We start from the raw sequence: 26,037 nt of genomic DNA on the forward strand, positions 1-26,037 counted from the left end.
TGTCCTGGTGCTGGAGTGATGGTTAGAGAAAAACTTGGGGGAGTCAGATGTCTTCCACCATGTGGGTTCCAGAAATCGCTCAGGTCCTCAAGCCTGGTAAAAGGTGCCTTTATATGCTGAGGCATCTCACCACCCCAGTCATTTACTAGACTTTCTGAGTCTGAAGTAAACTGCCAGGTTTGGTAACAAAACAGCTGTACATCTGGAACAAGTTTATCATCTTTAACCATTGACTTATTTCACCTATAAAACTGGAACGACTCAAACTGCCTTGTAGTTTTGAGAGTTTAATACTGGGAAAGTGCAGTAGAATACAGTATCTAGCACCTAGAAAGTAGAGGCAGTAGTGTGTTCTGATTATGATGAAGACTCTGAAGCCAGACTGCATGGCTTTAAACTTAAGCTGACATTAAGTAACTGTGTGACCTGGGCAAGTTTCTTAACCTGTCTATGCCTTGTTCATCTCATTGTAAAACGGACATAACAGCTTCTCTAAGAGTTTTGTGAGCCTAAAGTGAAATGTTAAGGGCTTAGGATAATAACTAGGACCCTGGTCAGCACTCAGGAATTGTTAGAAATTCTATGATAGTGCTGAGTCCTAGTGTTGGCCTCTTGGGTAAAGTAAACCTCAAAATTATGTTTCTTTCCCCTTCCCATTGTCCCATCAGAGATATTGGTTTATGAAGATGACAGAAAAATAAGGAAATACTTAATAGTCTTCTAAAGAAAAAAAAATCCAAGACTGTAAACGTTCAATAAGTTAAACAGGTCTTTATTGAGTGTCATAGTTCAAGAGGCAAATCTGGACACACTGGTATCAAACAGTGATCTTGAAACAGGATCACTGATGAATTGGTGATGAGTCCTAGTTAATGTGATTTATGTCTACTTGCTTTGCAAGTAGCTCTCAGGCATGCAACCTGTGAAACAGCTGATGTTTACATACAGGGATCCAAGGGATATAAGAATTAGAGCAGAAAGAGACTCACACAGAGCCATCAGGACAGAGGAGCCTAGGAGCAACCTGGGACAGGATTCTTCGAGTTTCCATCTGTACCAGAAGCTGATCCTGTGTCACAGCGCTCCATACCAAAATACCGCTGGGAGAGAGCTGGTCTCCCAGGAGTGCTGACAAATCAGTGAGCACAGGTAGGACCACCACTTCTACTCAAATTCCTGGACCAAGAGGGACGAGCCCAAAGCCATCAAGATACAGGAACTAAGGAACAGCCAAGGAAAGGATCCTTCTGGTTTCCGTCTGCACCCAGAATTGACCCTGTGCCACAGCTTTCCAGACCCAAATTCCTCTAGGAGAGAACTGGTCTCCCAGGAATGCTGACACACAGGTTTATAGGAGAGACAAGTCACAGTTAGAGACAGCAAGATGAGCTAAGACCAGAGATAAACAGATGGCGAGAGGTGAGAGCAAGAACATAAGTAATAGAAAACAAGACTACTTAGCATTATCAGAATCCAGTTCTACCTTCAGAATTCAGTTCTATCGAACCCTGGATAGCCCGACACACCAGAAAATCAAGACTCTGATTTAAAATCATATGTCATGATGATGATAGAGGACTTTAAGAAGGACATAAATAACTCCCTTAAAGAAATACAGGGGAGCACAGGTTAACAGCTAGAAACCCTTAAAGAGGTAACACAAAAATCCCTTAAAGAATTACAGAAAAACACAACAAATCAGGTGAAGGAATTGAACAAAATCATCCAGGATTGTGGGGCTCTGGGCTATGTACAGACAGCCTGGTTTCCAGTTGAGGCTAGATGTTGAATCCCGGGACCCAGTGGTGATAATTCACTTACATGGGATGGAAGGAGTTCTCTCATGTCTCCTGGAACCCTGGCTCCTGTCAAAGTTACTGCCCCCTCAGCTCCCACAAGAGAAGCATGGTTAGTAGTCACATAGGCAATGTCCCAAGCTTCTGACTTTCAGGCTAGCTAGCAACAGTAAAGATAACAGCACACCATAAGAGGGGCTGTTTGGCCCCTCCTTACTCTCTTGCTCTTACTCCCCTTACTCTCTCCTTGCTCTCTCCTCACCCTTTCCCTCTTGCTCTCTCCCTCTTACTCTAGCCTTTCTTCTCTCTCTCCTTTTCCCCCTTTCTCTCCTCTCGGACATGGCCAGTCTCTTTCTCTTTCTACCTTTTCTCTTTCTCCCTGCCTTTCTACAATAAAGCTCTAAAACCATAGACTGTCTCTGTTCATCAAGGCCCACTGTGTTTACTCTCGCCTCTCTCCAATAACCCCAGGGCAACCCGGTGTCGCCCTGGGGTCCCCGGTTGGGGGCTGCCCCTTGTCCGCCCTCCCCCCACCATTGAGTGGGGTCAGTGGCTTAGATGCCCACCCAGGGCCGAGTGGACAGTGCCCAGTACCCCTCCCGTATCCGCCTGCCTGGAGCATAAGAGGAACTCTGGCTGGGCGCAGGTTATCTGCCCTTCCCCCTCCTTCCCCTACACCCCTTTTAGTGCTCACACAGGATCTAAAAATTGAAATAGAAAAAACAAAGAAATCACAAAGGGAGACAATCTTGGAGATAGAAAACCCAGGAGAGAGATCAGGAGTCACAGATGCAAGCATCACCAACAGAATACAAGAGATAAAAGAGAGAATCTCAGGTGCAGAAGATACCATAGAAAACATTGGCACAACAGTCAAAGAAAATGCGAAATGCAAAAAGATCCTAACCCAAAACATCCAGGAAATCCAGGACACAATAAGACCAAATCAAGGATAATAGGTTTAGAAGAGAGTGAAGATTCTCAACTTAAAGGGTCAGTAAATATCTTCAACAAAATTATAGAAGAAAACTTTCCTAACCTAAACAAAGAGATGCCCATGAACATACAAGAAGCTTACAAGCCTCCAAATAGACTGGACCAGAAAAAAAATTCCTCCCGTCACATAATAGTCAAAACATCAAATGCACAAAACAAAGAAAAAGAATATTAAAAGCAACAAGGAGAAAAGGTCAAGTAACATATAAAGGCTGACCTATCAGAATTATACCTGACTTCTCACAAGAGGCTATGAAAGCTGGAAGACCCTGGACAGATGTCATTCAGACCCTAAGAGAACACAAATGCCAGCCCAGGCTACTATACCCAACAAACCTCTCAATTACCATAGATGGAGAAACCAAGATATTACATGACAAAACCAAATTTAAACAGTATCATTCCACAAATCCAGCCCTATAAAGAATAATAATAGATGGAAAACTCCCAACACAAGGAGGAATACTACACCCTAAAAAAAGCAAGAAAGTAATCTTCATTCAACAAACCCAAAAGAAGATACACACACACATAAAAATAACAGGAAGCAACAATCACTATTCCCTAATATCTCTTAACACCAATGGACCCAATTCCCCAATAAAAAGACATAGACTAACAGACTGGTTGCGTAAACGGGACCCAACATTTTACTATATACAGGAAACACACCTGAGTGTCAAAGACAAACACTACCTTAGAGTAAAGGGATGGAAAACAATTTTCCAAACAAATGGTCCCAAGAAACAAGCTGGAGTAGCCATTCTAATATTGAATAAAATCAAATTTCAACCAAAAGTCATCAAAAAAGATAAGGAAGGACACTTCATACTTATCAAAGGAAAAAAATCTACCAAGAAGAACTCTCAATTCTGAACATCTATGCTCCAAATACAAGGGCACACACATTCATAAAACAAACGTTAATGCAGCGCGAACAATAATAGTGGGGGACTTCAACACCCCTCTTTCATCATCGGACAGATCAGGGAAACACAAACAAAACAGAGACAGAGTGAAAAGAACAGAAGTTATGAATTCAACAGATATCTATAGAACATTTCATCCTAAAGCAAAAGAATATACCTTCTTCTCAGCATCTCATGGTACCTTCTCCAAAATTGACCATATAATCAGTCACAAAACAGACCTCAGCAGATACAAAAAGACTGAAATAATCCCATGCCTATCAGATCACTACGGATTAAGGCTAGTCTTCAATAGCAAGAAAAACAACAGAAAGCCCACATACACATGGAAGCTGAACAACACTCTACTCAATGATAACTTGGTCAAGGAAGAAATAAAGAAAGAAATTAAAGACTTTTTAGAATTTAATGAAAATGACAGTACAACATACCCAAACTTATGGGACACAATGAAAGCAGTCCTAAGAGGAAAACTCATGGCTCTGAGTGCCTCCAAAAAAAAAAAAAAAAACAAAACAAAAAAAAAAAAAACTGGAGAGAGCAAACCCTACCAGCTTAACAGCAGACCTAAAAGCTCTAGAACAAAAAGAAGTACCCCCAAGAGGAGTAGATGGCAGGAAATAATCAAACACAGGGCTGAAATCAACCAAGTAGAAACAAAAAGAACTATACAAAGAATCAACCAAACCAGGAGGTGGTTCTTTGAGAAAATCAACAAGACAGATAAACCCTTAGCCAGACTAACCAGAGGGCACAAAGACAGTGTCCAAATTAACAAAATCAGAAATGAAAAGGCAGATATAACAACAGAAACTGAGGAAATTAAAAAAGCATCAGATCCTACTACAAAAGCCTATATTCAACAAAACTGGAAAATATAGATGAACAATTTTCTAGACAGATACCAAATATCAGATATACTATCTAAAGAGTCCCATTCTGTCAGACCTTTAAAGAAGACAAAATACCTATACTCTTCAAACTATTCCACAAAATAGAAACAGAAGGAACACTATCTAACTCATTCTATGAAGACACAGTTACACTGCATATTCTCCCTTGGAGATGGAATGGTTTCTGTCCAATCAGGAACTTGTCACAATTTCCTTTCATAGAGGACTTCATATGAGTTTTTTTCTACTTCCATCCTGTTTAATATTCTAAGTAGATTTTAAAAACTGAAAGAAAAAAAAAGAATCAGAGCAGAAAGGAAATAACATAAGGTACTTAAAGAAAATAATTTTCCAAGAAGTGAAAAGCCTGGAAGGTATACAAGTATCCAGTAATAATAAACTCGTATTCAAACAGAATTAGAAACATAGCATTACAACTGAAACGAAATTCAATTCTGTGTCTTCATTTGCAAACCTGTCAACACTGAAAAGAATCATCCCAGTTTCCTGTTACTAGTCAATATATTACGAAGTTCTTTTGTAAATCATTCTGCTGGCAAATAACAAAATTGCATTGAAAACCTTTATTAGTCCTCCTTTCTTCCCTGTCTCCCCTATAGTAATGGAACATGAGGGGAATTCGCAGTTAGAGGCATTAGTGTTTAATAGAGCTGGATTTTTCATCAACAGTGCTTTCTTCTGTCAAATTTTGTATTATTAAGTGCATCGGGTAAATAGTCACATGCTTTGAACTCTCTATATACATATCAACACAAGAGTTAATGGCAGTTCAGAATCTCATTCCCACTGGTCAGAATTCTTTAAAATACTGTCTCTTTTTTAAAAATCATAACTGCACACTGTAGGTGAGGACTGGTCTCAATAAAATTTTGAAGTTAAAAGGTACAGCAAAGAAGGCTTAACTGTGGGAAGCCATATATGCCATTACAAGGTGGCGCTTACTACCGCTGGCCACCACCCATAAGTTTGGGTAAACAACCAATATGCGCATGTGCAGTAGAGTTTTTTTGCCTAGTCACTGCCTGGCCCGGGACATGTAAATGAGGTACTGAATGCATGACCAATCGGGTGTAGATATGTAAATGGGGTATGTTAACGAGGTACTGAGAGCATAACCAATCGGATGTAGATATGTAAATGAGGTACTGAAAGCATAACCAATCGGGTGTGAGACACGCCTCTCCTAGGCCTATATAAGCAGCACCAGTTCTGGGCTCTGGGTCTTTTCGCCTCTGCAATCAAGCTCTCCCAATAAACGTGTGCAGAAGGATCCTGTTGTGGCATATGCTTTCTGGGCAAGTCGAGCGTGCACACTTAACCTAGGATAGTAGCCAACCCTGAAACTACTGTGAGAGGTAGAGAGCTTAGGAAGTCAAACCCTGTATTCTTCAGTGATGTTAAAAAGATACAAAAAAAGATCACCCACTCTCAAAAGGTAAGTTGTTCCAGCTTAGTGACTAAATTTTATCTTTGTATTTCTGTACTAGTGTTGATAGTTATCTGCTAAATGAAGAAAAACATCATTATCTGTACAAAGATACATTCCACTCAAAGTGGGTAAAATAAAATCCTTATGACTACACACACACACATACACACACACACACCAGAGGAAGAGGGAGAGAGGGAGGCAGGGAAGAAGAAGAGGAAGGGAGGAAGGAAGAGGGAGAGGGAGAGGGAGAGGGAGAGGGAGAGGGAGAGGGAGAGGGAGAGGGAGAGGGAGAGGGAGAGGGAGAGGGAGAGGGAGAGGGAGAGGGAGAGGGAGGAGAGGGTGAGGGAGATCTAACACTAGCTTCCTACTCACAGAGATCTGCTTGCCTCTGCATCCTAATGCTGAGAGCAAAGACATGTACCATTATACTTGGCTTCTAAATATATTTTAATTGCTTATTTGCACAATAAAACCCAAAATACTACAAAGAGCATGTATCTAACTTAAAACTAATGTGATTAAAACAACACCTGATTAGTTTTCTCAGATTGTTCAATGGATTCTTCCATTCTAATCTGGATGCCTACACGATCCTCTCTAGCTGTCTATCAGTCCTTCTGGTCTTTATTGAAAGCCTAAAGAGAAAAGATGAAAGTAAACTGATTTTTAAAATATAGTTTTTGTATGTTTTCATGTTGTGGACACACTAAAACAAATTTGAGACCAAAATAGAGGGGAGTATCTAACTTGAAGTTAGCTCACCTTTCTGACCCTCATTTTTTTTTCCATTCTAATACAAATTTTACCCAGGAGTATTTTAGATTCACAATCCTATGACTTGGTTATTAATGGCTACACAAGCTGAAGCACTTACTAACCACATATGTTACTGGAGGTTGATCAGTCTGTCCTGAGCACCTAGGAATAAAACAATGTTCCACTTCATACTCTGCCTCTGTATCTGGGGCAGATGCTCAGAGAGCAGAGCTCTGGACTTAGCCCAGTTCTTCATTCTGGCTATTGAAATACCATGGAACATTTCCAACAGAATCTGTACATTTTAACCACCTGATGAAACATGTCATTGTTGACTGAATTCTAGTCCCACATGTTCTTATTTAATGTGGGCTGACCAGCCCGCTGTCTGGATGATTCTAAGCAGAGAGAGAGAGCTCCTGACAGTGGTGAATCTCAAGGTTCAGCATGAACCAGTTACCTAGAAGGACAGAGTTGCTGGCTGGCACACACTCATCTCACTCCATAAGAATGGGATGAAACCCAAGCATTTGCAGGTGATACGTTGCTTTTGTTCAGAGACCTTGCATGAGGACTGCTAGCTATGAGGGAATATTACTGATACTGCCATCCATAGTCCAGAGTTTAAATCATGATTCTCTTTTACCAACTATGTAGTCCTAGGAAAATACTTTATTCTCTCCTCTTCAGTCTCTTTATAGCAATACTTAGATCTCAGGGTAAGTCATAGTGTTACTAATCAGTTTAAGACAGTCCCTGGCATAGACTATAATTACAAATACTATTTCTATTTGTTGCCTGTGGCTAGACTGTCCAATTAATTAAATGAAATCACCCACACAGAAAACTGTAGGAAAAGGAAACAAAAACAACTGAAGCAAACAGTGTCTATTAGAATTACATATAATTCACAATGACAAATATAAGAAATACTTTATGAAAACTTAAAAATACCTATAATCCATTTTCAAAACATTAAACATTATAATTTATGTGGTAGGTGCATCATATATAATTTTAAGGTGGTAGGAATATTTGAGTCAGTCTATAAGAAACATAAAATTTGAATAATCTATATAGATTCTCAACATCTCATTTAGTTTTCATATAACTAAGAGTGAAATATTACAGTATTTGCCTAAAACTTAAATGTTTTAGTTAAGTGTTTCTTTCCTAAGGAGACCCAAATGTTATCAGAATCCTTATCAACCAAAGTAAAACTTCTACCAATGATATTTTTTATTTAGATCAACAATACAACACACAACAGTGTTTTATCCTCCTTGCCATTAGTTTTACTTTCTATGTCTAAAAGCCTTTCAAAACCAATTTCCAAGCCCTGAGGTGAATACTAGAAGTAAGCAGGCCCATGGCAGAGCTGTTACCCATGCCATCAGATACAAGAAGGGTAGCAGACACTGGGCCTCCAGAGTGCTGCTGGTCAAGACAAGATGTGGAATGCGTCTTGCCTTCTATGGAGCTTACAATGACTCCTGTTACTAAGTCAGTTTCAAAAAGTACTGAATGGCTTAGTTATGTGAAGATTGTTTAAAGCAAATGTCTCCCTGTATCAAGAGTTTTCCCAGAGGTAAAGTATCACTGGACTGTTCTAGACTTTCCTTTCCATTCTCCCCTGATGCCACTACACGATGGCTTTCCTTTTCTGAACTCCTTACAATACTTGCTGGTTATCTGCTTATCTTCTATGTTGCTGCACTGTGCTCTGTTTTGGATGGCAATATTTTTCTTACTGGTTGTGTTTATTACTCACCCTGATAAGATTCTTAACTTTTCCTCTATTTATGCATGCTCTTACTAGATGATTGGCACCTAACGATTCCCTCTTCTATGAAATCCTCAGTGTCCAGACCTCAGGAGCTATTTTCTTTTGCTGTCTGTAATATAAACAACTTACACTTAGATAACTAACTCCATTTTAAGGGTTTCCTTCCTAACTGTAACCACAATGTCCCTTTGGATGAAATATGTGCATTTCTCTTTTTATAAAGGTGTCCTGACAAAACTAATGTGCAATCAACATCTGTTAAGTGACTGCTAGACTGTCGGGAAAACTCTTCATAATCTTATGTCAAAATAATAGTCTGGCCAATTTACTGAAAAGAAGGAAATTATTTTGTTAAAGTGGAAAAAAAATAGGCTTGGTTCAACTATCCTCAGTACTCTAAAACCAACTTAGATGTTACATAAACAGGACAGCTCCCACCTCACCAATATCCCTGCATCTCCAGCATCTCTTCATTACACTGTGTACTCAGGCTTTCCTCAGAAATGCTCACCAAATTTCCTTGCACCCTCTACAAACAAACAAAACTTATTCCTTCTCCTTTTTGAAAAATGGTCCATTAACCTTATTAAAACCAAAACTAGTGTTTATAGCTTTGGGGGAAAATACCTTTTTCAAAAAATACTTTTTTTTTTTTTTTTTTTCAAAAAGAAAACCCATACCAATGCCTTCTCATCCTAACTCAGTCAGAAGCAGGCTGATTCAGGTCCATCCTACCAGGAGGGCAGTTCCTTCCCTTAGGCTTTTTGTCTGACACTAGAAACTGAGAATTGTTAAGCAGTTTTGAAGGCTCAAGTGCCACCTTGAGACATGATCTTTTTCAGATGTCTTGATGGTTGATTGGGCCCTGCTGCTTCCCATCCCATGCCAATGGATCCTTTAACAGTACTGTAAAATAGCAACTAAGGCAGTTCAGAGACTGTGGGACTCATCTGTATATCCCAAAGCCTTTTGAACAAATTGACTTGAGTAGAGATGCCTTACTACAATTTCCCACAGCACTGTAGCTACTGAGTAACACCAGTTGCTCTACAATTTTTAACTAATTGCTTCAGTCATTATTTTCCTAATGTCACTGACTGAGCATTCTCTTTTAAAGCTAACTTCCCCATCCTCAATATACATGCTCTGCTAATAGTTCTTGAAATGTTTCAGTTATGATCATTCCTTAGCACTGTGTATGTTTTTAACTTGTGGACAAAGACTTACAGGCAAGTGGAAAAAGTAAGTTCTCTTTACAATCCAGAACTCATTTTTCAATATGAGTCTTGATTATATATGAGGGAATATGATCCCCTAGTCCCCCAAAATTGTCCATTAGAAACCCAAGAACCAGTAGCTTTCTTACCTCTTTAATTCTCCATAAGGCATCAATTTTATGCTACTGTGTGTGTGTGTGTGTGTGTGTATTACTGTATACATATATTTTCTTTTTTAATTTAAAAAAAATAAAAACGAAAGAAAGAAAAAACTTCATTCGCCTATGTCCAATATAGGCATCTAGGTATATAGTTACAAATTAAAGGCCACAAATACTTCCCAAGAAAAAGCATTTAAAAAAAAAAAAAAAAACAAAATCAGCTCCTCCTTTCACATAGCACAGCTAGCCATCACAGCATGCCAGCTAAGAGAAAGGTGTCGTCCATGGAGACAGGAAGGCTGAGCTTTTCCTCTTTGGATGATAGCTGAGTTTTTATTGGCAGTCCTAGTAAAATATGTAACTTCTCATTCATTCTAAGCAAGGCTTCCCCCACACACACACCACCACAGCTTTTCTTCAAATAACCCCTGTACTCTTCCATTAGAATAGGAGATTTTGAATAGCAGGGTTTTGGGTGATAAGCAGTCACTTTAAATCTTGTATTGGCTATGTGGAGGAGAAAGAATATGGGAGGATGTCAGAGATGGTGAGTGAGAGAGAGAGTTCATTGGACACACTGGAAGACAGCAAGCATTTCAAAGCTGCTTTCGGTATCTCACGAAGGCCCAAACTGCTACCATGGTGAGGGCAAACACTGGTAGCAGCACCATAGCTACAGGAACTCCACTTGGCTCTCCTTCACCTCGATGTACTATAGGTCCATTCTGCACTGGTAACTAAAAGGGAAGGAGAAATATTAACTCTCTGACTACTGTGTATGCAACAACTAAAAGATCCAAGTTGATAATGACCTGCAAATGTAGTCTCTATCACCCAAAGCTATAAAACCCACACACATACTAACAAAAGAAACAAACTATTGTCCTAGTTGAAGTATCACTCTCACAGATGTTTTGGTAGGGAATCATTTAACTTTTGTTTACTAGCTTAATGGGACCTCACAGAGTAGAGTAGATAATTTCTGTTTCTATAATGTCTCTACCTTGTTATATATGCTTCCTAACAGGAAAATGAAGGGGTGAGATGAAAATTAATGATCCTTCAGGAAGTCTGGATATTGCAGAGCAGAAGAGGGGTGAGAAAGGAAACCTTTCTAAAAACATTTACTTACAAGGAACATCAGTCATTTTAATACAATAAGAGCAGATCCAAACTCTGTCAACACACTTACAATGTCATTACTTGGAAAGATTCTAACTCAGCCTCTTGCTCCTAAGATGGGACCTTGTCCTCCATGCCCACATTCAAAATGCTAGGTACAGATAAAGGTGAAATCTATCTGGAGTAGACATTAAAGACTTGGAGATAAACAACCTACATTCTAGTCATTCTCAATGTCTTTTTTTTTTTTTTGGTTTTCGAGACAGGGTTTCTCTGTGTAGTCCTGGCTGTCCTGTAACTCACTCTGTAGACCAGGCTGGCCTCAAACTCAGAAATCCACCTGCCTCTGCCTCCGGAGTGCTGGGATTAAAGGTGTGTGCCACCATGCCTGAAGTATTTCCTTAATTTATATCTGCATTGTCTTTCTTCATTCCAGCCCTGTTTTACAGGGTGGCCCCTCTTAAATCAATTTTTGGTGGTTGTACTGGCTGGTTTTGTGTCAACTTGACACAGGCTGGAGTTATCACAGAGAAAGGAGTTTCAGATGAGAAATGCCTCCATGAGATCCAGCTGTAAGGCATTTTTCAATTAGTGATCAAGGGGGAAGGGCCTCTTATAGGTGGTACCATCTCTGGGCTGATAGTCTTGGGGTCTTTAAGAAAGCAAGCTGAGCAAGACAAGGGAAGAAAGCAAGTAAGAAACATTCCTCCATGGCCTCTGCATCAGCTCCTGCTTCCTGACCTGTTTGAGTTCCAGTCCTGACTTCCTTGGCGATGAACAGCAGTATGGAGGTGTAAGCTAAATAAATCCTTTCCTCCCCAACTTGCTTCTTGGTCATGATGTTTGTGCAGGAATAGAAACCCTGACTAAGACAGTGGTTAACTTGAAATAACAATACCATCTTCTTCCAGTTAGATTAACCTCATTACATCCAGCCCATGAAACCCTAACCCATTTTATAGGGAAGCAACTGCACAAACTGTCTTCTGAAACTGCTGTTCGACCATTTATCAAATGATGACAAGTCCTAAAAGACATGGGTCTTCAGGTTAGATAAAATTTTGGACCAATACTGCTTGTTGCATTCTAAGTTATTTGTGGCTGTTTCTAAAGTGAACACATATTCTCCAAAAGGAACCCTTATCATATCTGAAACATGTGCCCACATAAATTCTCCATGCTTTAGAACCAGAGAAGAACCACTGCAAAAGCAGATGCTGACCAATACTATACTGTCTTTTATCACTTGCTTTTGTGTTCAACACACCAATGTTCTGTTTGCAGCTCTGGTTGCTTTCTTGGATATCACTTTATGTTTTGGGGGTATTTGTTTTTTTGGTTTTTTTTTTTTCTTTTTTATTTTCTTCTTCTTTTCTTCTTCTTCTTCTCTTTCTTCTTCTTCTTCTTCTTCTTCTTCTTCTTCTTCTTCTCTTTCTTCTTCTTCTTCTTCTTCTTCTTCTTCTCCTTCTTCTCCTTCTCCTCCTCCTCCTCCTCCTCCTCCTCCTCCTCCTCCTCCTCCTCCTCCTCCTCCTCCTCCTCCTCCTCCTTCTTCTTCTTCTTCTTCTTCTTTTTTTAATAGTTTGAGTTTTCTTTCAGAGTCTCACCACATAGTTCAAACTGACTTCTGCTTTCTCCAATTTTGTTTTGTTTTTGTTTTTGTTTTGGGGTTTGGTTTTTTGTTTGTTTGTTTGTTTGTTTGTTTACACTAGCTCCTTTCAATCTTCTTCAGCCTCTGTATCCTCATTTGGCCTCTTACCAAGTAATTCTACTTTCTTTCCATTTTCACTTAATGAAACTTTAATCCACTGAAGGTAGAACTTGGGTTACATACTTCTTTTACTGATAGGCAGAAATCCTAAAGGACTCCTGCCTATGCTGACAAAGGCAATCATAACAGAAGATAAAGTAAAGCAGACTTTGAAGCTTACAAACCTATTCACAAGAACAGTGTAAAAGCCTACTGTCCCATATCCAGGTGCAGGTAATACCTACCCTGTGCTGTACTCTCAGGGACACAGCACATCCCGCATTACGGAAGAGGTCTACAGCATCTTGGTGCAGCAGGTTCTTCAGATCTTGGCCATTTACCTGTCAATAGCAAGAGAGAGAAGTCAGAAAGGCAAAAGACTAAGTCTCTTAAGTGAACAATTTACTTTTATGCAGTGAACCAATCCCTTAAAAATAAAATCAGACTCTTTCAGGTCAAACTCCAAGGTCTAGAAATATGAGCTAAGTTACTGAGCATGTAGAAGGAAGTTTCTTCATTTTCAAAGTTAGGTTTTCCAACAACCTATCTATGAACCATCTGAAGTGAATTCAGGTTTTAGTAGACTTGGTTCTCCTCTTTCTTAACTTCTGTGCTTATCCTGTTTGAATGTACTGGCTCTGGTTACTAGACCTACAGATCATCTGTGAGTATCTGTCTATCTCTAGGTAGGTAGCATCAGGTAACCCTCTATGACATCATCTTCAGGTTATCCCCTTATTCTTTATATTCCTAGTCCTCAGCATCTCTAGCTTCAGCCCTGGAAACAATTCTTTAGACCATTCTAGCAGGTTTATTTTATTGTCAACAATTTTCATTGATTCCATGTAAATTCCTATCCTCAAGTTTACTAAAAATCTTTTTTTTTTTTTGTGAAGATAGAAACCTTTACAAATGACTTGAATGTAGGGCATTCTTACTACACAGAGTTGACAAATGTGAAGCACTAGTACTCTTGCTGCTGTTAGGAGTCACAGTGTTATTTATATCACACTCAGTAACTCAACACATCCCACCTTGTGCAAGACATATGGATTTATACATGTCACTGTTACTATTTATGGGATTAATAGATGAAATATTTACTATATTTAATAGGCCTGTGATTTATATTTAATTCCAATTTAATTCCTGCAATTATCCTATGAAGTAGATTGCATTTTTATACTAACTTTGTTAAAGAAGTAACTATCACACAGCCTCCTAAGTATAGAAACTAGGGCTAGAGATTTTAAATAATGGAATGAAGCTCAGAATACTCTTAACATTTCACTGTTCTTTGAATGTCTCTATTTTCCCACCCTGACTTGCTAACTGCTCCTTTGCTCAACTGAAGCTGAAGCTATTTACATTTATATTGTTCTTCCCACTCTCATCAGTCTTAGGTTAAGTTTTAGACAAACTGGGTGGCTCAAGAGGATACTGAGACAGATCAACTTTGCATAGAGTTCTCATTTGTTGGGAGCCCAGGAAAAGTCCAGTGGTAGAAACACCTTACATACATGGTCCTGATCAAACCTAAGTTATTGAATAGAAAAGTTCACAAGGAGCTTAAGAAACACAGCAGCTACAAAAATTTCCCACTCAGTGAGACTGAATAGTCACCAGAAGAAAGTGTTGTAAGAGGCAGGCTTGACAGTCACAGTGAAAATACACGAAGAAGCAGCTAACACCCTACAGAAACCCACTGTGTCGTCTTCAACCACCATCCCCATCCAGACCTACCATCTCCCATCTCTAACACATTTTTATTGTTCTTTCTCTTCATGAGTCCTGCTAGTATCTTTGATAAGTGGAACTACCAATACTTTTATTTTATTTTATTTTTTGAATCGGATATTTTATTTACATTTCAAATGTTATCCCTGTTCCTGGTTTCCCCTCCGAAAAACACACTACCCTTATCTCTCCCTGACCCCATTCTCCTGCTCACCAACCTACCCACTCCTGCTTCCTGGCCCTGGCATTCCCCCACTTTGGAGAATAAAGCCTTCACAGGACCAAGGGCTTCTCCTCCCAATGCTGTCTGACTAGGCCATCCTCTGCTACATATGCAGTTGGAACCATGAGTCCCACAATGTGTACTCTTTGGTTGGTGGTTTAGTGCCTGAGAGTTCTGGGGTTACTGGCTAGTTCATATTGTTGTTCCTCCTAGGGGGCTGCAAACCCTTTCAGCTCCTTAGGTCCTTTCTCTAGCTGCTTCATTGGGGACCCTGTACTCAGTCCAATGGATGGCTGTGAGCATCCACTTCTGTATTTGTCAGGCACTGGCAGAGCCTACCAGGAGAGAGCTGTATCATGCTCCTGTCAGCAAGCACTTGGTATCCACAACAGTGTCTGGGTTTGGCAATTGTATATGGAATGGATCGCCAAGTGGGGCACTTTGTGGATGGTCATTTCTTTAGTCTCTACTTCATACTTTGTCTCTGTAACTCCTTCCATGGATATTTTGTTCCCCCTTCTAAGAAGAATCGAAGTATCCACACTTTGGTCTTCCTTCTTCTTAAGTTTCATGTGGTTTGTGAATTGTATTTTGAATATTCTGAGCTTCTAGGCTAATATTCACTTATCAGTGAGTGCATATCATGTGTGTTCTTTTGTGGTTGGGTTACCTCACTCAGGATGATATCCTCTAGATCCATGCTTAAGAATTTCATATTCATTATTTTTAATAACTTAATAGTACTCCACTGTGTGAATGAACTACATTTTCTGTATCCACTCATCTGTTGAGGGACATCTGGGTTCTTTCCAGCTCCTCGCTATTGTAAATAAGGCTATGAACATAGTGGAGCCTGTGTCCTTGTTACACTTTAGATTGGGGATGTTTTCTTTTATCATTTTGTTGAAAACATTTACTAGCCCTTTAGGTTGAAAATCTTCACGGTCTTCTGTACCTATTATCCTTAGGTTTGGTCTTCTCAGTTTGTCTAGATTTCCTGGATGTTTTGGGTTAGGATCTTTTTGCATTTCTCATTTTCTTTGATTGTTGTGTCAATGTTTTCTATGGTATCTTCTGCACCTGAGATTCTCTCTTCTATCTCTTGTATTCTGTTGGTGGTATTTGCATCTATGGCTCCTGACTTCTTTCCTAGGTTTTCTATCTCCAAGGTTGTCTCCCTTTGTGATTTATTTGTTTCTACTTCCATTTTTAGATCCTGGATGGTTTTGTTCAATTCCTTCACCTGTTTGGATGTGTTTTCCTGTAATTCTTTAAGGGATTTTTACCTTTTCTCTTTTAAGGGCTTCTACCTGTTTACATGTGTTCTCCTGTATTTCTTTAAGGGAATATTTATGTCCTTCTTAAAGTCCTCCATCATCATCATGAGGAGTGACTTTAAATCCATGTCTTGCTTTTCTGGCATGATGGTGTGTGTATCCAGGACTTGCTATGGTGGAAGAATTTGGTTGTGATGATGCCAAGTAACCTTGATTTCTGTTGCCTCTGTTCTTACACTTGCCTCCCGCCATCTGATTATCTCAAGTGCTCCCTGCCCTCGCTATATCTGATTGGACCCTGTCCTTCCTGCAATCCCGGTTGAGTCAGAACTCCTCAGAGTCCAGCTTTCTCTGTAATCCTGTGATTCCATGATCCTGTAATCCTGAGATTCTGGGTGTGTCAGAGTTCCTGGGAGTCAAGCTTCTTCTGAGACCCTGAGATCCAAGAGTGACCAAGCTCCTGGGATTCTGGGATCTTGGGATCCTAAAATCCTGGGCATGTTAAGAGTTCCTGGGAGTGGTACCTCCTCTGGGGGCCATGGGACTGTCTGCTGAGTTCGCAACCAAGGTAGACCAGCGACTGGAAGGAACCTGAACCACTGATCGGGCAGGGCTCCTGCATCTCTGGCTCCTGCTGCTCCCAGTCACTCAGGTGGTGTAGGAACTGATGATGTGTTCTGCTCACCAGTGATCCTAACATCCTGGGCGTGCTAGAGCACCTGGGGAGCAGAGAGTCCTCTAGGGACCATGGGACTGTCCGCCGAGTTTGTGGGTGCTGGCACCCACCGACAGGCTGGATATTTTCAATAATCATAATTTCTCTAGTTATCAACTAAGATTAAACTCAGACATTAACATTTAGACATACTAGACATATAGCAAACTCTAAAAAACCTACCCTCAACTTCTGCCCTTCACACTTTCAGTCCTTCAGTCCTTCATTAGATTTTTGTCTTTATCATCTTCACATTTTACTTGCATTTTACTCATCTAGGATTTTGGCTATAATTTCAAAAAAGCACTTTGTAAATTATTGTAATCATTTGTCCCAGTACCTGACACATAGTCCAGGAACACACTGCCCTACTTTCCTTGCCATTATTGAGTTGAATATCCCTGGAGAAAAGCATGGCCACATTCTGTACAGAGATCCAAGTTAGCTGCTATCCTTAAAACCCTTCTATTCACCAAGCAAACTCACTAACAAATATTCATAGTATCTGTTACATACCTTCTTCATTATCCTAACCTGAGTCACCTCAGTAGGTTCTTCTGCTTCATCCTTTGTGAGAATCCTGAAAGCAGCTCACTCTTTCTTTTTCATCTTCTTCCTCATCTGTGAATGTTCTCTCACTGCTGTTTCCTAATCCCCACTTAAATCTATTTTTATTTATCAAGAATAACCCACACACTATATTTTACAGAACTCAGTCACTTTCTTCTCTTGATTATAATCTTTTGATGGTCCTTCTGAACTAAAACCACTGTTCTCTACATAGAAAACAATGTATGTACATGGCTGCTCTCCTTCTTCTTCTGCAAAATTGTTGAAGGACCTGCTTATGGGGCTGGTGACATGACTGTTTGGCCAAGAGCACTGCTTCTCTTCTAGAGGACCTGGGTTCAGTTCCCAGCACCATGGCAGCTTACAACCATCTGTAACCCCAGTTCCAGGGGTTAAGAAGTACTCATTTGGCCTCCTGCAGATACCAAGTCCAGATACATGATATACATACATCCATACACTAAATAAAATCTTTAATAGTCCTAGTTTGTGGAAGTTCTAAATCAAGTATCTGACATAATCCTTAATTTTTAATCAAATCCTGTCTTGGTCTATGCTTCATTCACTTACTTCAGCCTTTTACCAGTTTGGCTCTCTTGCTCTATTCAGTTCATAAGACAAAGTAGGAAATAATTGTTTTTTCTTAGACCTTGGGCCACAATCCAAGGCACATGTGGAAACAGGAAGCACTTCTGTAGCGAGAAGTCCCATCCTTCTTCAAATTTCTTTTAATTTGAGCACAGCCCTTAGAAGCAGGCCTAAATCCTAGATAATAATTCACAGTCTCAGTACTTTCCCATTCTTTATACCAATGTGTATGTTATTTTCATACAAATAAGCTGAGCTACAGCAACATTAAAAAAATGAATTTTTAAGATTTTATAGCATGGTCTAAGCATTCCCAATGCTCAAAATTGACGGTATAATAAATGACACTGTAGCCAGTGAGGTAGAACAGAAATAAAAAAATACAGCCACACATAAGAGTTTTAAAAGTCTTATTATACCTGAATTTTTATTTACTTTAGGAATATTCAATTGATTCTAAGACTAAGGGTCTGGAGCTGAAGAGATGGCTCAGTTGTTAAAAGCATACACCGTTCTTCCTGAGGACCTCCGTTCAGTTTCCAGCAATCACATAGGGCAGTTCATAATCTCCTATAACTCTTACTCCAGGAGGATTCCATGCCTCTGGCTTCCATGGCACCAGCACTCATGTGTACATTTCACCCTACACACATACACACACACACACACACACACACACACACACACAGTTAAAATAATAAAAAATTTAAAGGGTCAGTGAGCCCATATGACTGTATTTGTTAGTCAACCTTTCTATTTTAAATGAATTTTCTGATTTGGTCATTTGTTAAGCCTATGTTGAGTACTGTACTGAGATATGGAAACCAAAAAAAAAAAATTTAATTCCTATCTTTGAGTATATAAAAATAAGATTCATGATTACTATATAATAAGAAACATTAACAGGATAAAATGGGAGCACAATTGACAGATATCCAAACTGTACTTCATTTTTTTTCATCTTAATAATGGGTAAGGAAGGGCCCTAAATTTAAAGAAGAAACTTAATCCTTACCTTGCTTTTTAAAGTTAAGACCATTATTAAGGACTGACAGTCTCCCAAGAAAAGGCACAATTCAGTTTTTTAGTCAACAAAAGAGAAGTGATAAAGTTATCAAGAGAAAGTTGAAAAGTGTGGATCTTAAGTCTCCTTCCTCCAAACCAGTCCTTTCTTTCTACCTGCTTTGTGTTTTTTGAACTGGGGCAAGTAACTTCACATTTTATGTTAAATTTGCCTTGTCTGTCAAACAAGAATAATACTATCCTCCCATCCCAGCGGTAAAGTTGGAAGACTGATCAATGTTCTTCCTATTCAATGATACACTCTAAATATTTTCATTTCCAAACAGGCAGGCCAAGATGGAATCAGATGTGGTCTAGGGAGCAAAGTATAGCAAAGAAAGCCGAAGCCATTTCTCACCGAGAGGATCTTATCACCCTCCTGGAGCCGCCCATCCTGGGCCGCAGCCCCATCCTCTTTGATACGGCTGACGTAGATGCCACTGTCGTTGGAGACATACTGTTGATCTGTCCCACCGACGATGTTGAAGCCCAGCCCTGAGAAAATCATGGAAGAGTGAGGAGAGAGGGACGAAGAAGAAAGAAAGATTAGAGGAGAAGAAAGGAGAGGCAAATGGTCTAGTGGGGAAGAGAGACTAATAATTCAGACTGTGAGGTAAGCTAAAACACAGTCATGGGCAAAGTCAATAAGTCATTATGAACAAAGTTCAAAAGTACCTAGATTGCTAATTCGAACCAGGCAGTACTACAGGTACTGTGATCACAACTGTGATCAAAATGACTGGCTAGATGAAATATAAATATATATGTACATATATATAACATGGGAAATAGTATGGTTGAGTCTTGATATAAGTGCTTCTGCCCACACTTGATTTTGATCCTGTTGGTGATATTCAGAGGACCCAAATTCTGGTATTCCTGTATTAATGTAACAGGGCTAGCTGTGCTCATGAAAAGTAGGTTTGTTTTAAACTATTAAATAATATGTTCTTCTTCTTCTTTTTTTTTTTTTTTTGGGTTTTTTTTTTTTTTTTTTTTTTTTTTTTTTTTTTTTTTTGGTTTTTTCGAGACAGGGATTCTCTGTGTAGTCCTGGCTGTCCTGGAACTCACTTTGTAGACCAGGCTGGCCTGGAACTCAGAAATCCGCCTGCCTCTGCCTCTGGAGTGCTGGGATTAAAGGCATGCGCCATTCTTAACTGAAGTCTCTCCACATGTTTCTTCTGTGTTTCAATATTGGGATCATTTGCATATGTCAGTGTTTTGGAAGAAGCAGTCTTGGAAGTTTATCTCTTTCTATTTTATACTGGGGTAGGAGGGTAGTGATATGGTTGTTAGAGGAAACCTCAGAACTAGAAAAGCAACTGCTACTTTACAGGAGAACCAAGTCACCAAACTCACTCTTCTCTTTCTATGTCAAGTACAATTGACCACATACCTACACACAGTGATGGCCAAGTTTACTCACTATAGAAAACTAATTGCTCACTGATTAGTGGCTGAGTACTCCCCTCCTCCTAGTCCCTGGGACCCTCCATTCTATTCTTAGTTTCTACGAGTTTCATTAGTTGACATGAGTAAAAATTTCAGTTACAGGAGAAAGGTTCTAGAAATCTGCTGTACAAGACTGTGTCTACCCAGTTATATTAATAAGTATAATATGGTATACTTTCAAATTGGTTAATATGGTAGACATAAGTATACTTATTATAATAAAATATAGCAAGCAAACAAGTTAGCTGGCTAATTGATTTTTTTTCCCCTTTGGTTTTTCGAGACAGGGTTTCTCTGTATAGCCCTGGCTGTCCTGGAACTCACTTTGTAGACCAGGCTGGCCTCGAACTCAGAGATCCACCTGCCTCTGCCTCCTGAGTGCTGGGATCAAAGGCGTGCGCCACCACGCCTGGCTGATTAAATTTTCATGATCCAACCACTAAGTTGTAGCAAGTATTTTGTCTACAAAAATCATTTGATTTTCTTGAATAAATTGTTTTTAAACTTAGGTAAAGAAGAAAAAGGGAAAGGGTGAAAGAGAAAGGGAAAGAGAAGAAATAAGAAAACAAAGAAAGTAATCTCTTCTTTCTGTAACTATAGGCATAATTCAGGGACACAGTACAAAGAGAAGAAAGACAGGTGGGATTAATTTAAAAGACTAAGTATTGGTGCAACAGGAAGGGGAAGCCAGTCATGGCTCCCCTAATGATCTCAGTAGAAACGTATCACTAACATGTGGGCTTTCTAAGTTCTCTGAAGGGTAGAACAAAGCTAAGACTCAAAGTACTAGCACAGCATACCAAATAATCCACAATGTAATGAGGGACAGAACCAAAGAGGAAGTATCAGAAAGTTTGTGATCTAAATAGCATACCTTGTACATAAGTCTTTGCCACCAAGTTAACTTTGTGTTTATTTGGGGACTTAGGACACACAACAGGAAAAAATTACTTCTAGAAGACTATTTTCATAACCCTGAAGAGTAGAATAGGAAAAACCTGAACTCTAAATTACTTATTCATTTTTTTTATAACATCCAAATTTAAATTATACATGATTGTAGTTTAAATGTGGAGGGGACTGGCAAAATAGCAGAAACCAGATCATGGAAGGCTTTGAAAATTTAGACTTAAAAATAGTGGCAGGTTTGAACAAGGGGGCTGAGGCCGATCAGTTCTCTCAATGCTGAGACAAACCAGAGAAAACTCTTGCAGTGAAATTTAACATCTTCACTATGGTATGAGTCTCTCATGAAATAGCTACTGTCTTTGAAGAGCTTGGAAATGAGGAATCAGGTGTTAAGGAGCCAAATGAAACAGTGATTACATAGAGGGACTTTGTTACAGGTTATTTAAAACTCTAGAACAGCATTTAAAAAGTTGTACAAAAAAACCTGAGATCTATTATTTGAAAGTACCGTCTTTTATTCACCCCTAATACCACATCATAGAGGTACATTTATTTAACACATTGGTATTTCTGTTGTCAGTGAACCAAACCACTTGAAATAAGAACTCTTAGCCTTTCAACCATATTTACAAAATGAACTTATCTATACCTTAAAACTTTACTAGAATGAATGACAGTTACCACAGCAGTGAGTAGTGACATTACAGTTTGTACTTGGGGCTAGAGAAATAGCTTAGCAATATAGCATTTACCTAGCTAGCATGCTGGGTAATACCCAGCACTACCAATAAACAGATAAAAACTTAACCATGTTTTAAATTATGTGTGTGTATATGTGTGTGTATACATATACATAAACATATGCATAAACATATACATATATATTTCCTAATCCATTTGTTCAATAAAAATCACTGACGATTTACTAGTAGTCAGGCAACTGTTATGTCCTGATGAAGACAAAAAGCTAACCTGTACTAAACTGTTCAGTTCTGACTTTAACCACCAACAAACATATTCTTTCTGTCTCTTTTTGATATTTCATAAGTCAGATTGGTTTTAAGTTCAACTCCATAACTTACCAGATGAGGAATGAAGCAAATGAGTTTGGAAATCTGATAATCACCTTTCTTTTCTGGAAAATAAGGGTTACAAATTCTACCCTCTCTCTCTCTCTCTCTCAAAGGTAACTGTTAGACTCTTGTAACAAAATCTGAAAAATGTCTTTGTAAAACATAGTAACTGTTACATTGGGACAAAGCACTAGGAGTTCCTGTCAAGGAACTAGCGACTGTTTAATTTCCAATTAAAAGTCTGATGGGGCAAGGAAGAATATATGATGTAGTCATGAAAATTCTTTTAAAAATGAGAAAAAAAGGAGTTAAAAAAAATCTACCTACCTACAAATACAAAAGGCTCAATTACATTTTAAATTCTCTGAAATTAAGTATGCTTGTCATTGATTTCCTAGACATCCCCTTCAGAGCTAATTTAACTTAGAGTAGCTGGAGAGATGGCTCTGAGTTAAATGAACAAGACTGGCTACTTTTCCAGTGGACCTGGGTTTGATTCATAACTCCAGTTCCAGAAGCCTTCTGACCTCTGAAGGCATCAGGCTAGCATGTGTTGTACATAAATACATACATTCAGACAAAACACACACACACACAAATAAGATACACTTAAAAGATAAACTTTTAGCATGGGTAACATTTAAAATCTACAGTAATTTTCCAGCACATGTACCAATTAACTAGAACAGGTATCAGCTAAAAACAACTAGAGAGGATAGATTAATATATTATTGCCGGGCAGTGGTGGCACATACCTTTAATCCCAGCACGTGGGAGGGAGAGACAGGTGGATTTCTGAGTTCAAGGCCAGCATGGTCTACAAAGTGAGTTCCAGGACAGCCAGGGCTATACAGAGAAACCCTGTCTCGAAAAACCAAAAAAAAAAAAAAAAAAAAAAAAAAAAAAAAAAAATCTAGTCTGTATCAGCTAACAGCTGTTATATACCAGAATACACACCAGAAAAATCTTTTCTAAGCAGAGCAGGCACATATTCTGGTGTGTTGGGAATCTAGATATGCACCTACTGCCTTAGTATTATTAAGATACACTTTTTAATTTCAAAAACATCCTAATTAGGGCAAATGTGATCATCCCATCTATGAAAAATAATACAAGAATATATTCAGTGCAACACACAATAGCATGGAAGTAAGAATTATCTAGGTTAGAGAATAGATTAAAAGTTAAAAATTAGAATCATTTAATAAACATGTACAAAGTAACATGGGTAGAATTCTGAAATGTTATTCATAGTACAAAACCTTCTGATAAATAAGAACACATACACAGACAAAATTTTATTATCTATTTACAAAAAGGCATGCATATTTAAGGATGTGTAAAGATACATTGCAGTGAATAGCTATGAGAGGATACATTGTATCATTTACACAGAGTGTAAGAATAACACCAGAACTAACCAGTACCACCACCCCCCCCCCCCAGGGCTGTGTCTCTAGCTGCATTATATAGCAGAAGATGGCCTAGTCGGCCATCAATGGGAGGAGAGGCCCTTGGTTTTGCAAAGATCATATGCCCCAGTATAGGGGAATGCCAGGGCCAAGAAGCGAGAGTGGGTGGGTTGAGGAACAGGGGGGAGGGTATAGGGGGCTTTGGGGATAGCAGTTGAAATGTAAATAAAGAAAATATCTAATAAAAAAAAGAAAATATGGAAAAAAAAAAGAACACCAGAAAAGGACATACTGACAACACAATTATCCTCTGAAGCTGAAGGGTGTAATTAATTCAGTCTCAGCACATAGGGTCTCAAATAGGTTAAGGGCAAAGTGAGACTCAACTGGTTTTCTTCAAAAAATGAAGAAACGTTGCATTGTGAATTCTAGTTTTAATGTGCTAATAAATTTTAAGACATGGCAAAAATAAAGTAAGTTGTTTAGTCTTTATCTTACATGAGCAAACATGTAAAATATAAATATAAAATATCATTATATATTATATACATATACATATTCACACACACACATATATATATGTGTATATATGTGTGTGTATATATATGATATAGTTTAAAAGACAATGACTCCCTCTTCTGGCCTCCAGGGGCATCAGGCATCTATATGATGAACATAAAAACATGCAAGCAAACACTTGTACACATTAGAAATAAATAAGACTCTTTAAAAAAAAGGATGACATCAGTATGGAGAGAAAGAGAAATAAAGTATGTCCAATTGAAGAGACTTGTAAAGCTAAACAAGACATACCTTCTTCTGTCTGCCTCCTGACTCTAGGTCTGAATCCAGTTTACCATTAAGAGCAATAGCAATAACCGTTTATATTTATTGACTGCTTAATATGTGCTAAATAATATGCTTTACATTTCACATGCATGCTATATCATTTAATCTTATTACCAAACATGAAATAGTACTCAGTATTTAATGGGTGACTATTTTTATTTTATTAAACCATAATCACATCATTTCCTCCTCCTTTTCCTCCCTTACACCCATCCCATGTGGCCTCTACCTCACTCCCTCTGAAATCCATGTGACCTCCTCTTCTTTAACCACTGTTATTACATATACAATATAAACTAGCAAATACAGCTTGCTGAGTCCATTCAGTGTTGACTGCATGTATAATGCTTCTAGGGCTCACCACTTGGTATTCGATAACCAATCATGAAGCTCATCCCTGGGAAAGACTAATTTTCCCTCTCTCAGTACTGATCAAATTGCCTGTAGCTCTTCAGGTAGGGGTGGAGCTCCATGAGATTTCCCCAATCCACACTGGCATTTTCACTGATTAAAATGCAGAGAAAAATAGAGGCTATGCCTAGCCCCTATTGATACATCTGCAACCAACACTTACAACTAAGTCTCAGTAAACATTTCAAAAGAAGGGGCATAAAAACTGTAAGAGGCAGAGAACCAGTATGTCTGCTGTGAAGTTGCATCTTCTAATCATGACAGGGAAGCCACACCCATGGAACCTCTCAGGATCTTCTGAATTCTACTCCCCTTCTCTGTTTCCAGTGCTTGAGGCCTCATTTCTTGGGGTACATGGCACCAGCTATTGCCCCACTAATGTCTATTCCAGGCAGGACAGTTATAAGGTCAGGCACCACTAAAGCACCTTAAAGAGCTAAGAAGTATCTGGACTAGAATTAACATTATAAAGCTATAAAACAAATGAAAGTATATACTGTATATATACTTTCACAAGTGTATCAGTAAGTTCTAATACTTTTATTTCTGTAACCAAAGAAACAGGCATACAAAGGGGAATGACTTGCACCATCATATTATTATATAGAAAAGTTAGGATCTGTATTCACTCATTCTGACTCTCCCCTCCGCCCCCAAAGGAGCAAGATAACTTTGTTGGGAGCAAAATGATAGTACAGATTAATACAGATTAATTAACAGTAATTAATACATATTAATAATTACTGTTAAGATTGACGGTGGGACACATAAATGAGAGTACTGAAGACCCATTCTGATTCTTAAACACTGTGAATTTATATTGAAACTCAATTCTCTGTGACTAGTTCAGAAACCTATCCCCACAGTAATTGCTCAATAAATAAATATATATGAATTGAAAAG

At 38.8% G+C, this 26,037-nt stretch overlaps 2 protein-coding genes across 6 annotated transcripts in view; both read right to left on the bottom strand.

Annotated features, from left to right (window-relative positions):
• Nucleotides 1-26,037, bottom strand: part of Gm20498 (predicted gene 20498) — a 174,060-nt gene that overhangs the window by 132,591 nt on the left and 15,432 nt on the right. For both annotated transcript variants that reach the window (NM_001309848.1, NM_001309847.1), the window contains exons 2-3: nucleotides 19,387-19,523; nucleotides 13,102-13,197 (exon numbers count right to left, since the gene is read on the bottom strand). In NM_001309848.1, coding sequence (NP_001296777.1) covers nucleotides 13,102-13,197; nucleotides 19,387-19,523 — 233 coding nt within the window. The remainder of the gene's footprint in view (nucleotides 1-13,101; nucleotides 13,198-19,386; nucleotides 19,524-26,037) is intronic.
• Nucleotides 752-26,037, bottom strand: part of Synj2bp (synaptojanin 2 binding protein) — a 40,718-nt gene continuing 15,432 nt past the window's right edge. Inside the window, exons 2-4 of one of the 4 annotated variants that reach the window (NM_025292.7) lie at nucleotides 19,387-19,523; nucleotides 13,102-13,197; nucleotides 752-10,724 (exon numbers count right to left, since the gene is read on the bottom strand). In NM_025292.7, the coding sequence (NP_079568.1) occupies nucleotides 10,584-10,724; nucleotides 13,102-13,197; nucleotides 19,387-19,523 (374 nt within the window). In that variant the 3' untranslated portion in view covers nucleotides 752-10,583. Of the gene's footprint in view, nucleotides 10,725-12,678; nucleotides 13,198-19,386; nucleotides 19,524-26,037 lie in introns of those variants that run through there. The other 3 variants (NR_132136.1, NM_001309814.1, NR_132142.1) reach the window with 3 other exon arrangements.

The sequence above is a fragment of the Mus musculus genome, chromosome 12 (assembly GCF_000001635.26).
Source record: "Mus musculus strain C57BL/6J chromosome 12, GRCm38.p6 C57BL/6J".
NCBI classification, from domain to species: domain Eukaryota; kingdom Metazoa; phylum Chordata; class Mammalia; order Rodentia; family Muridae; genus Mus; species Mus musculus.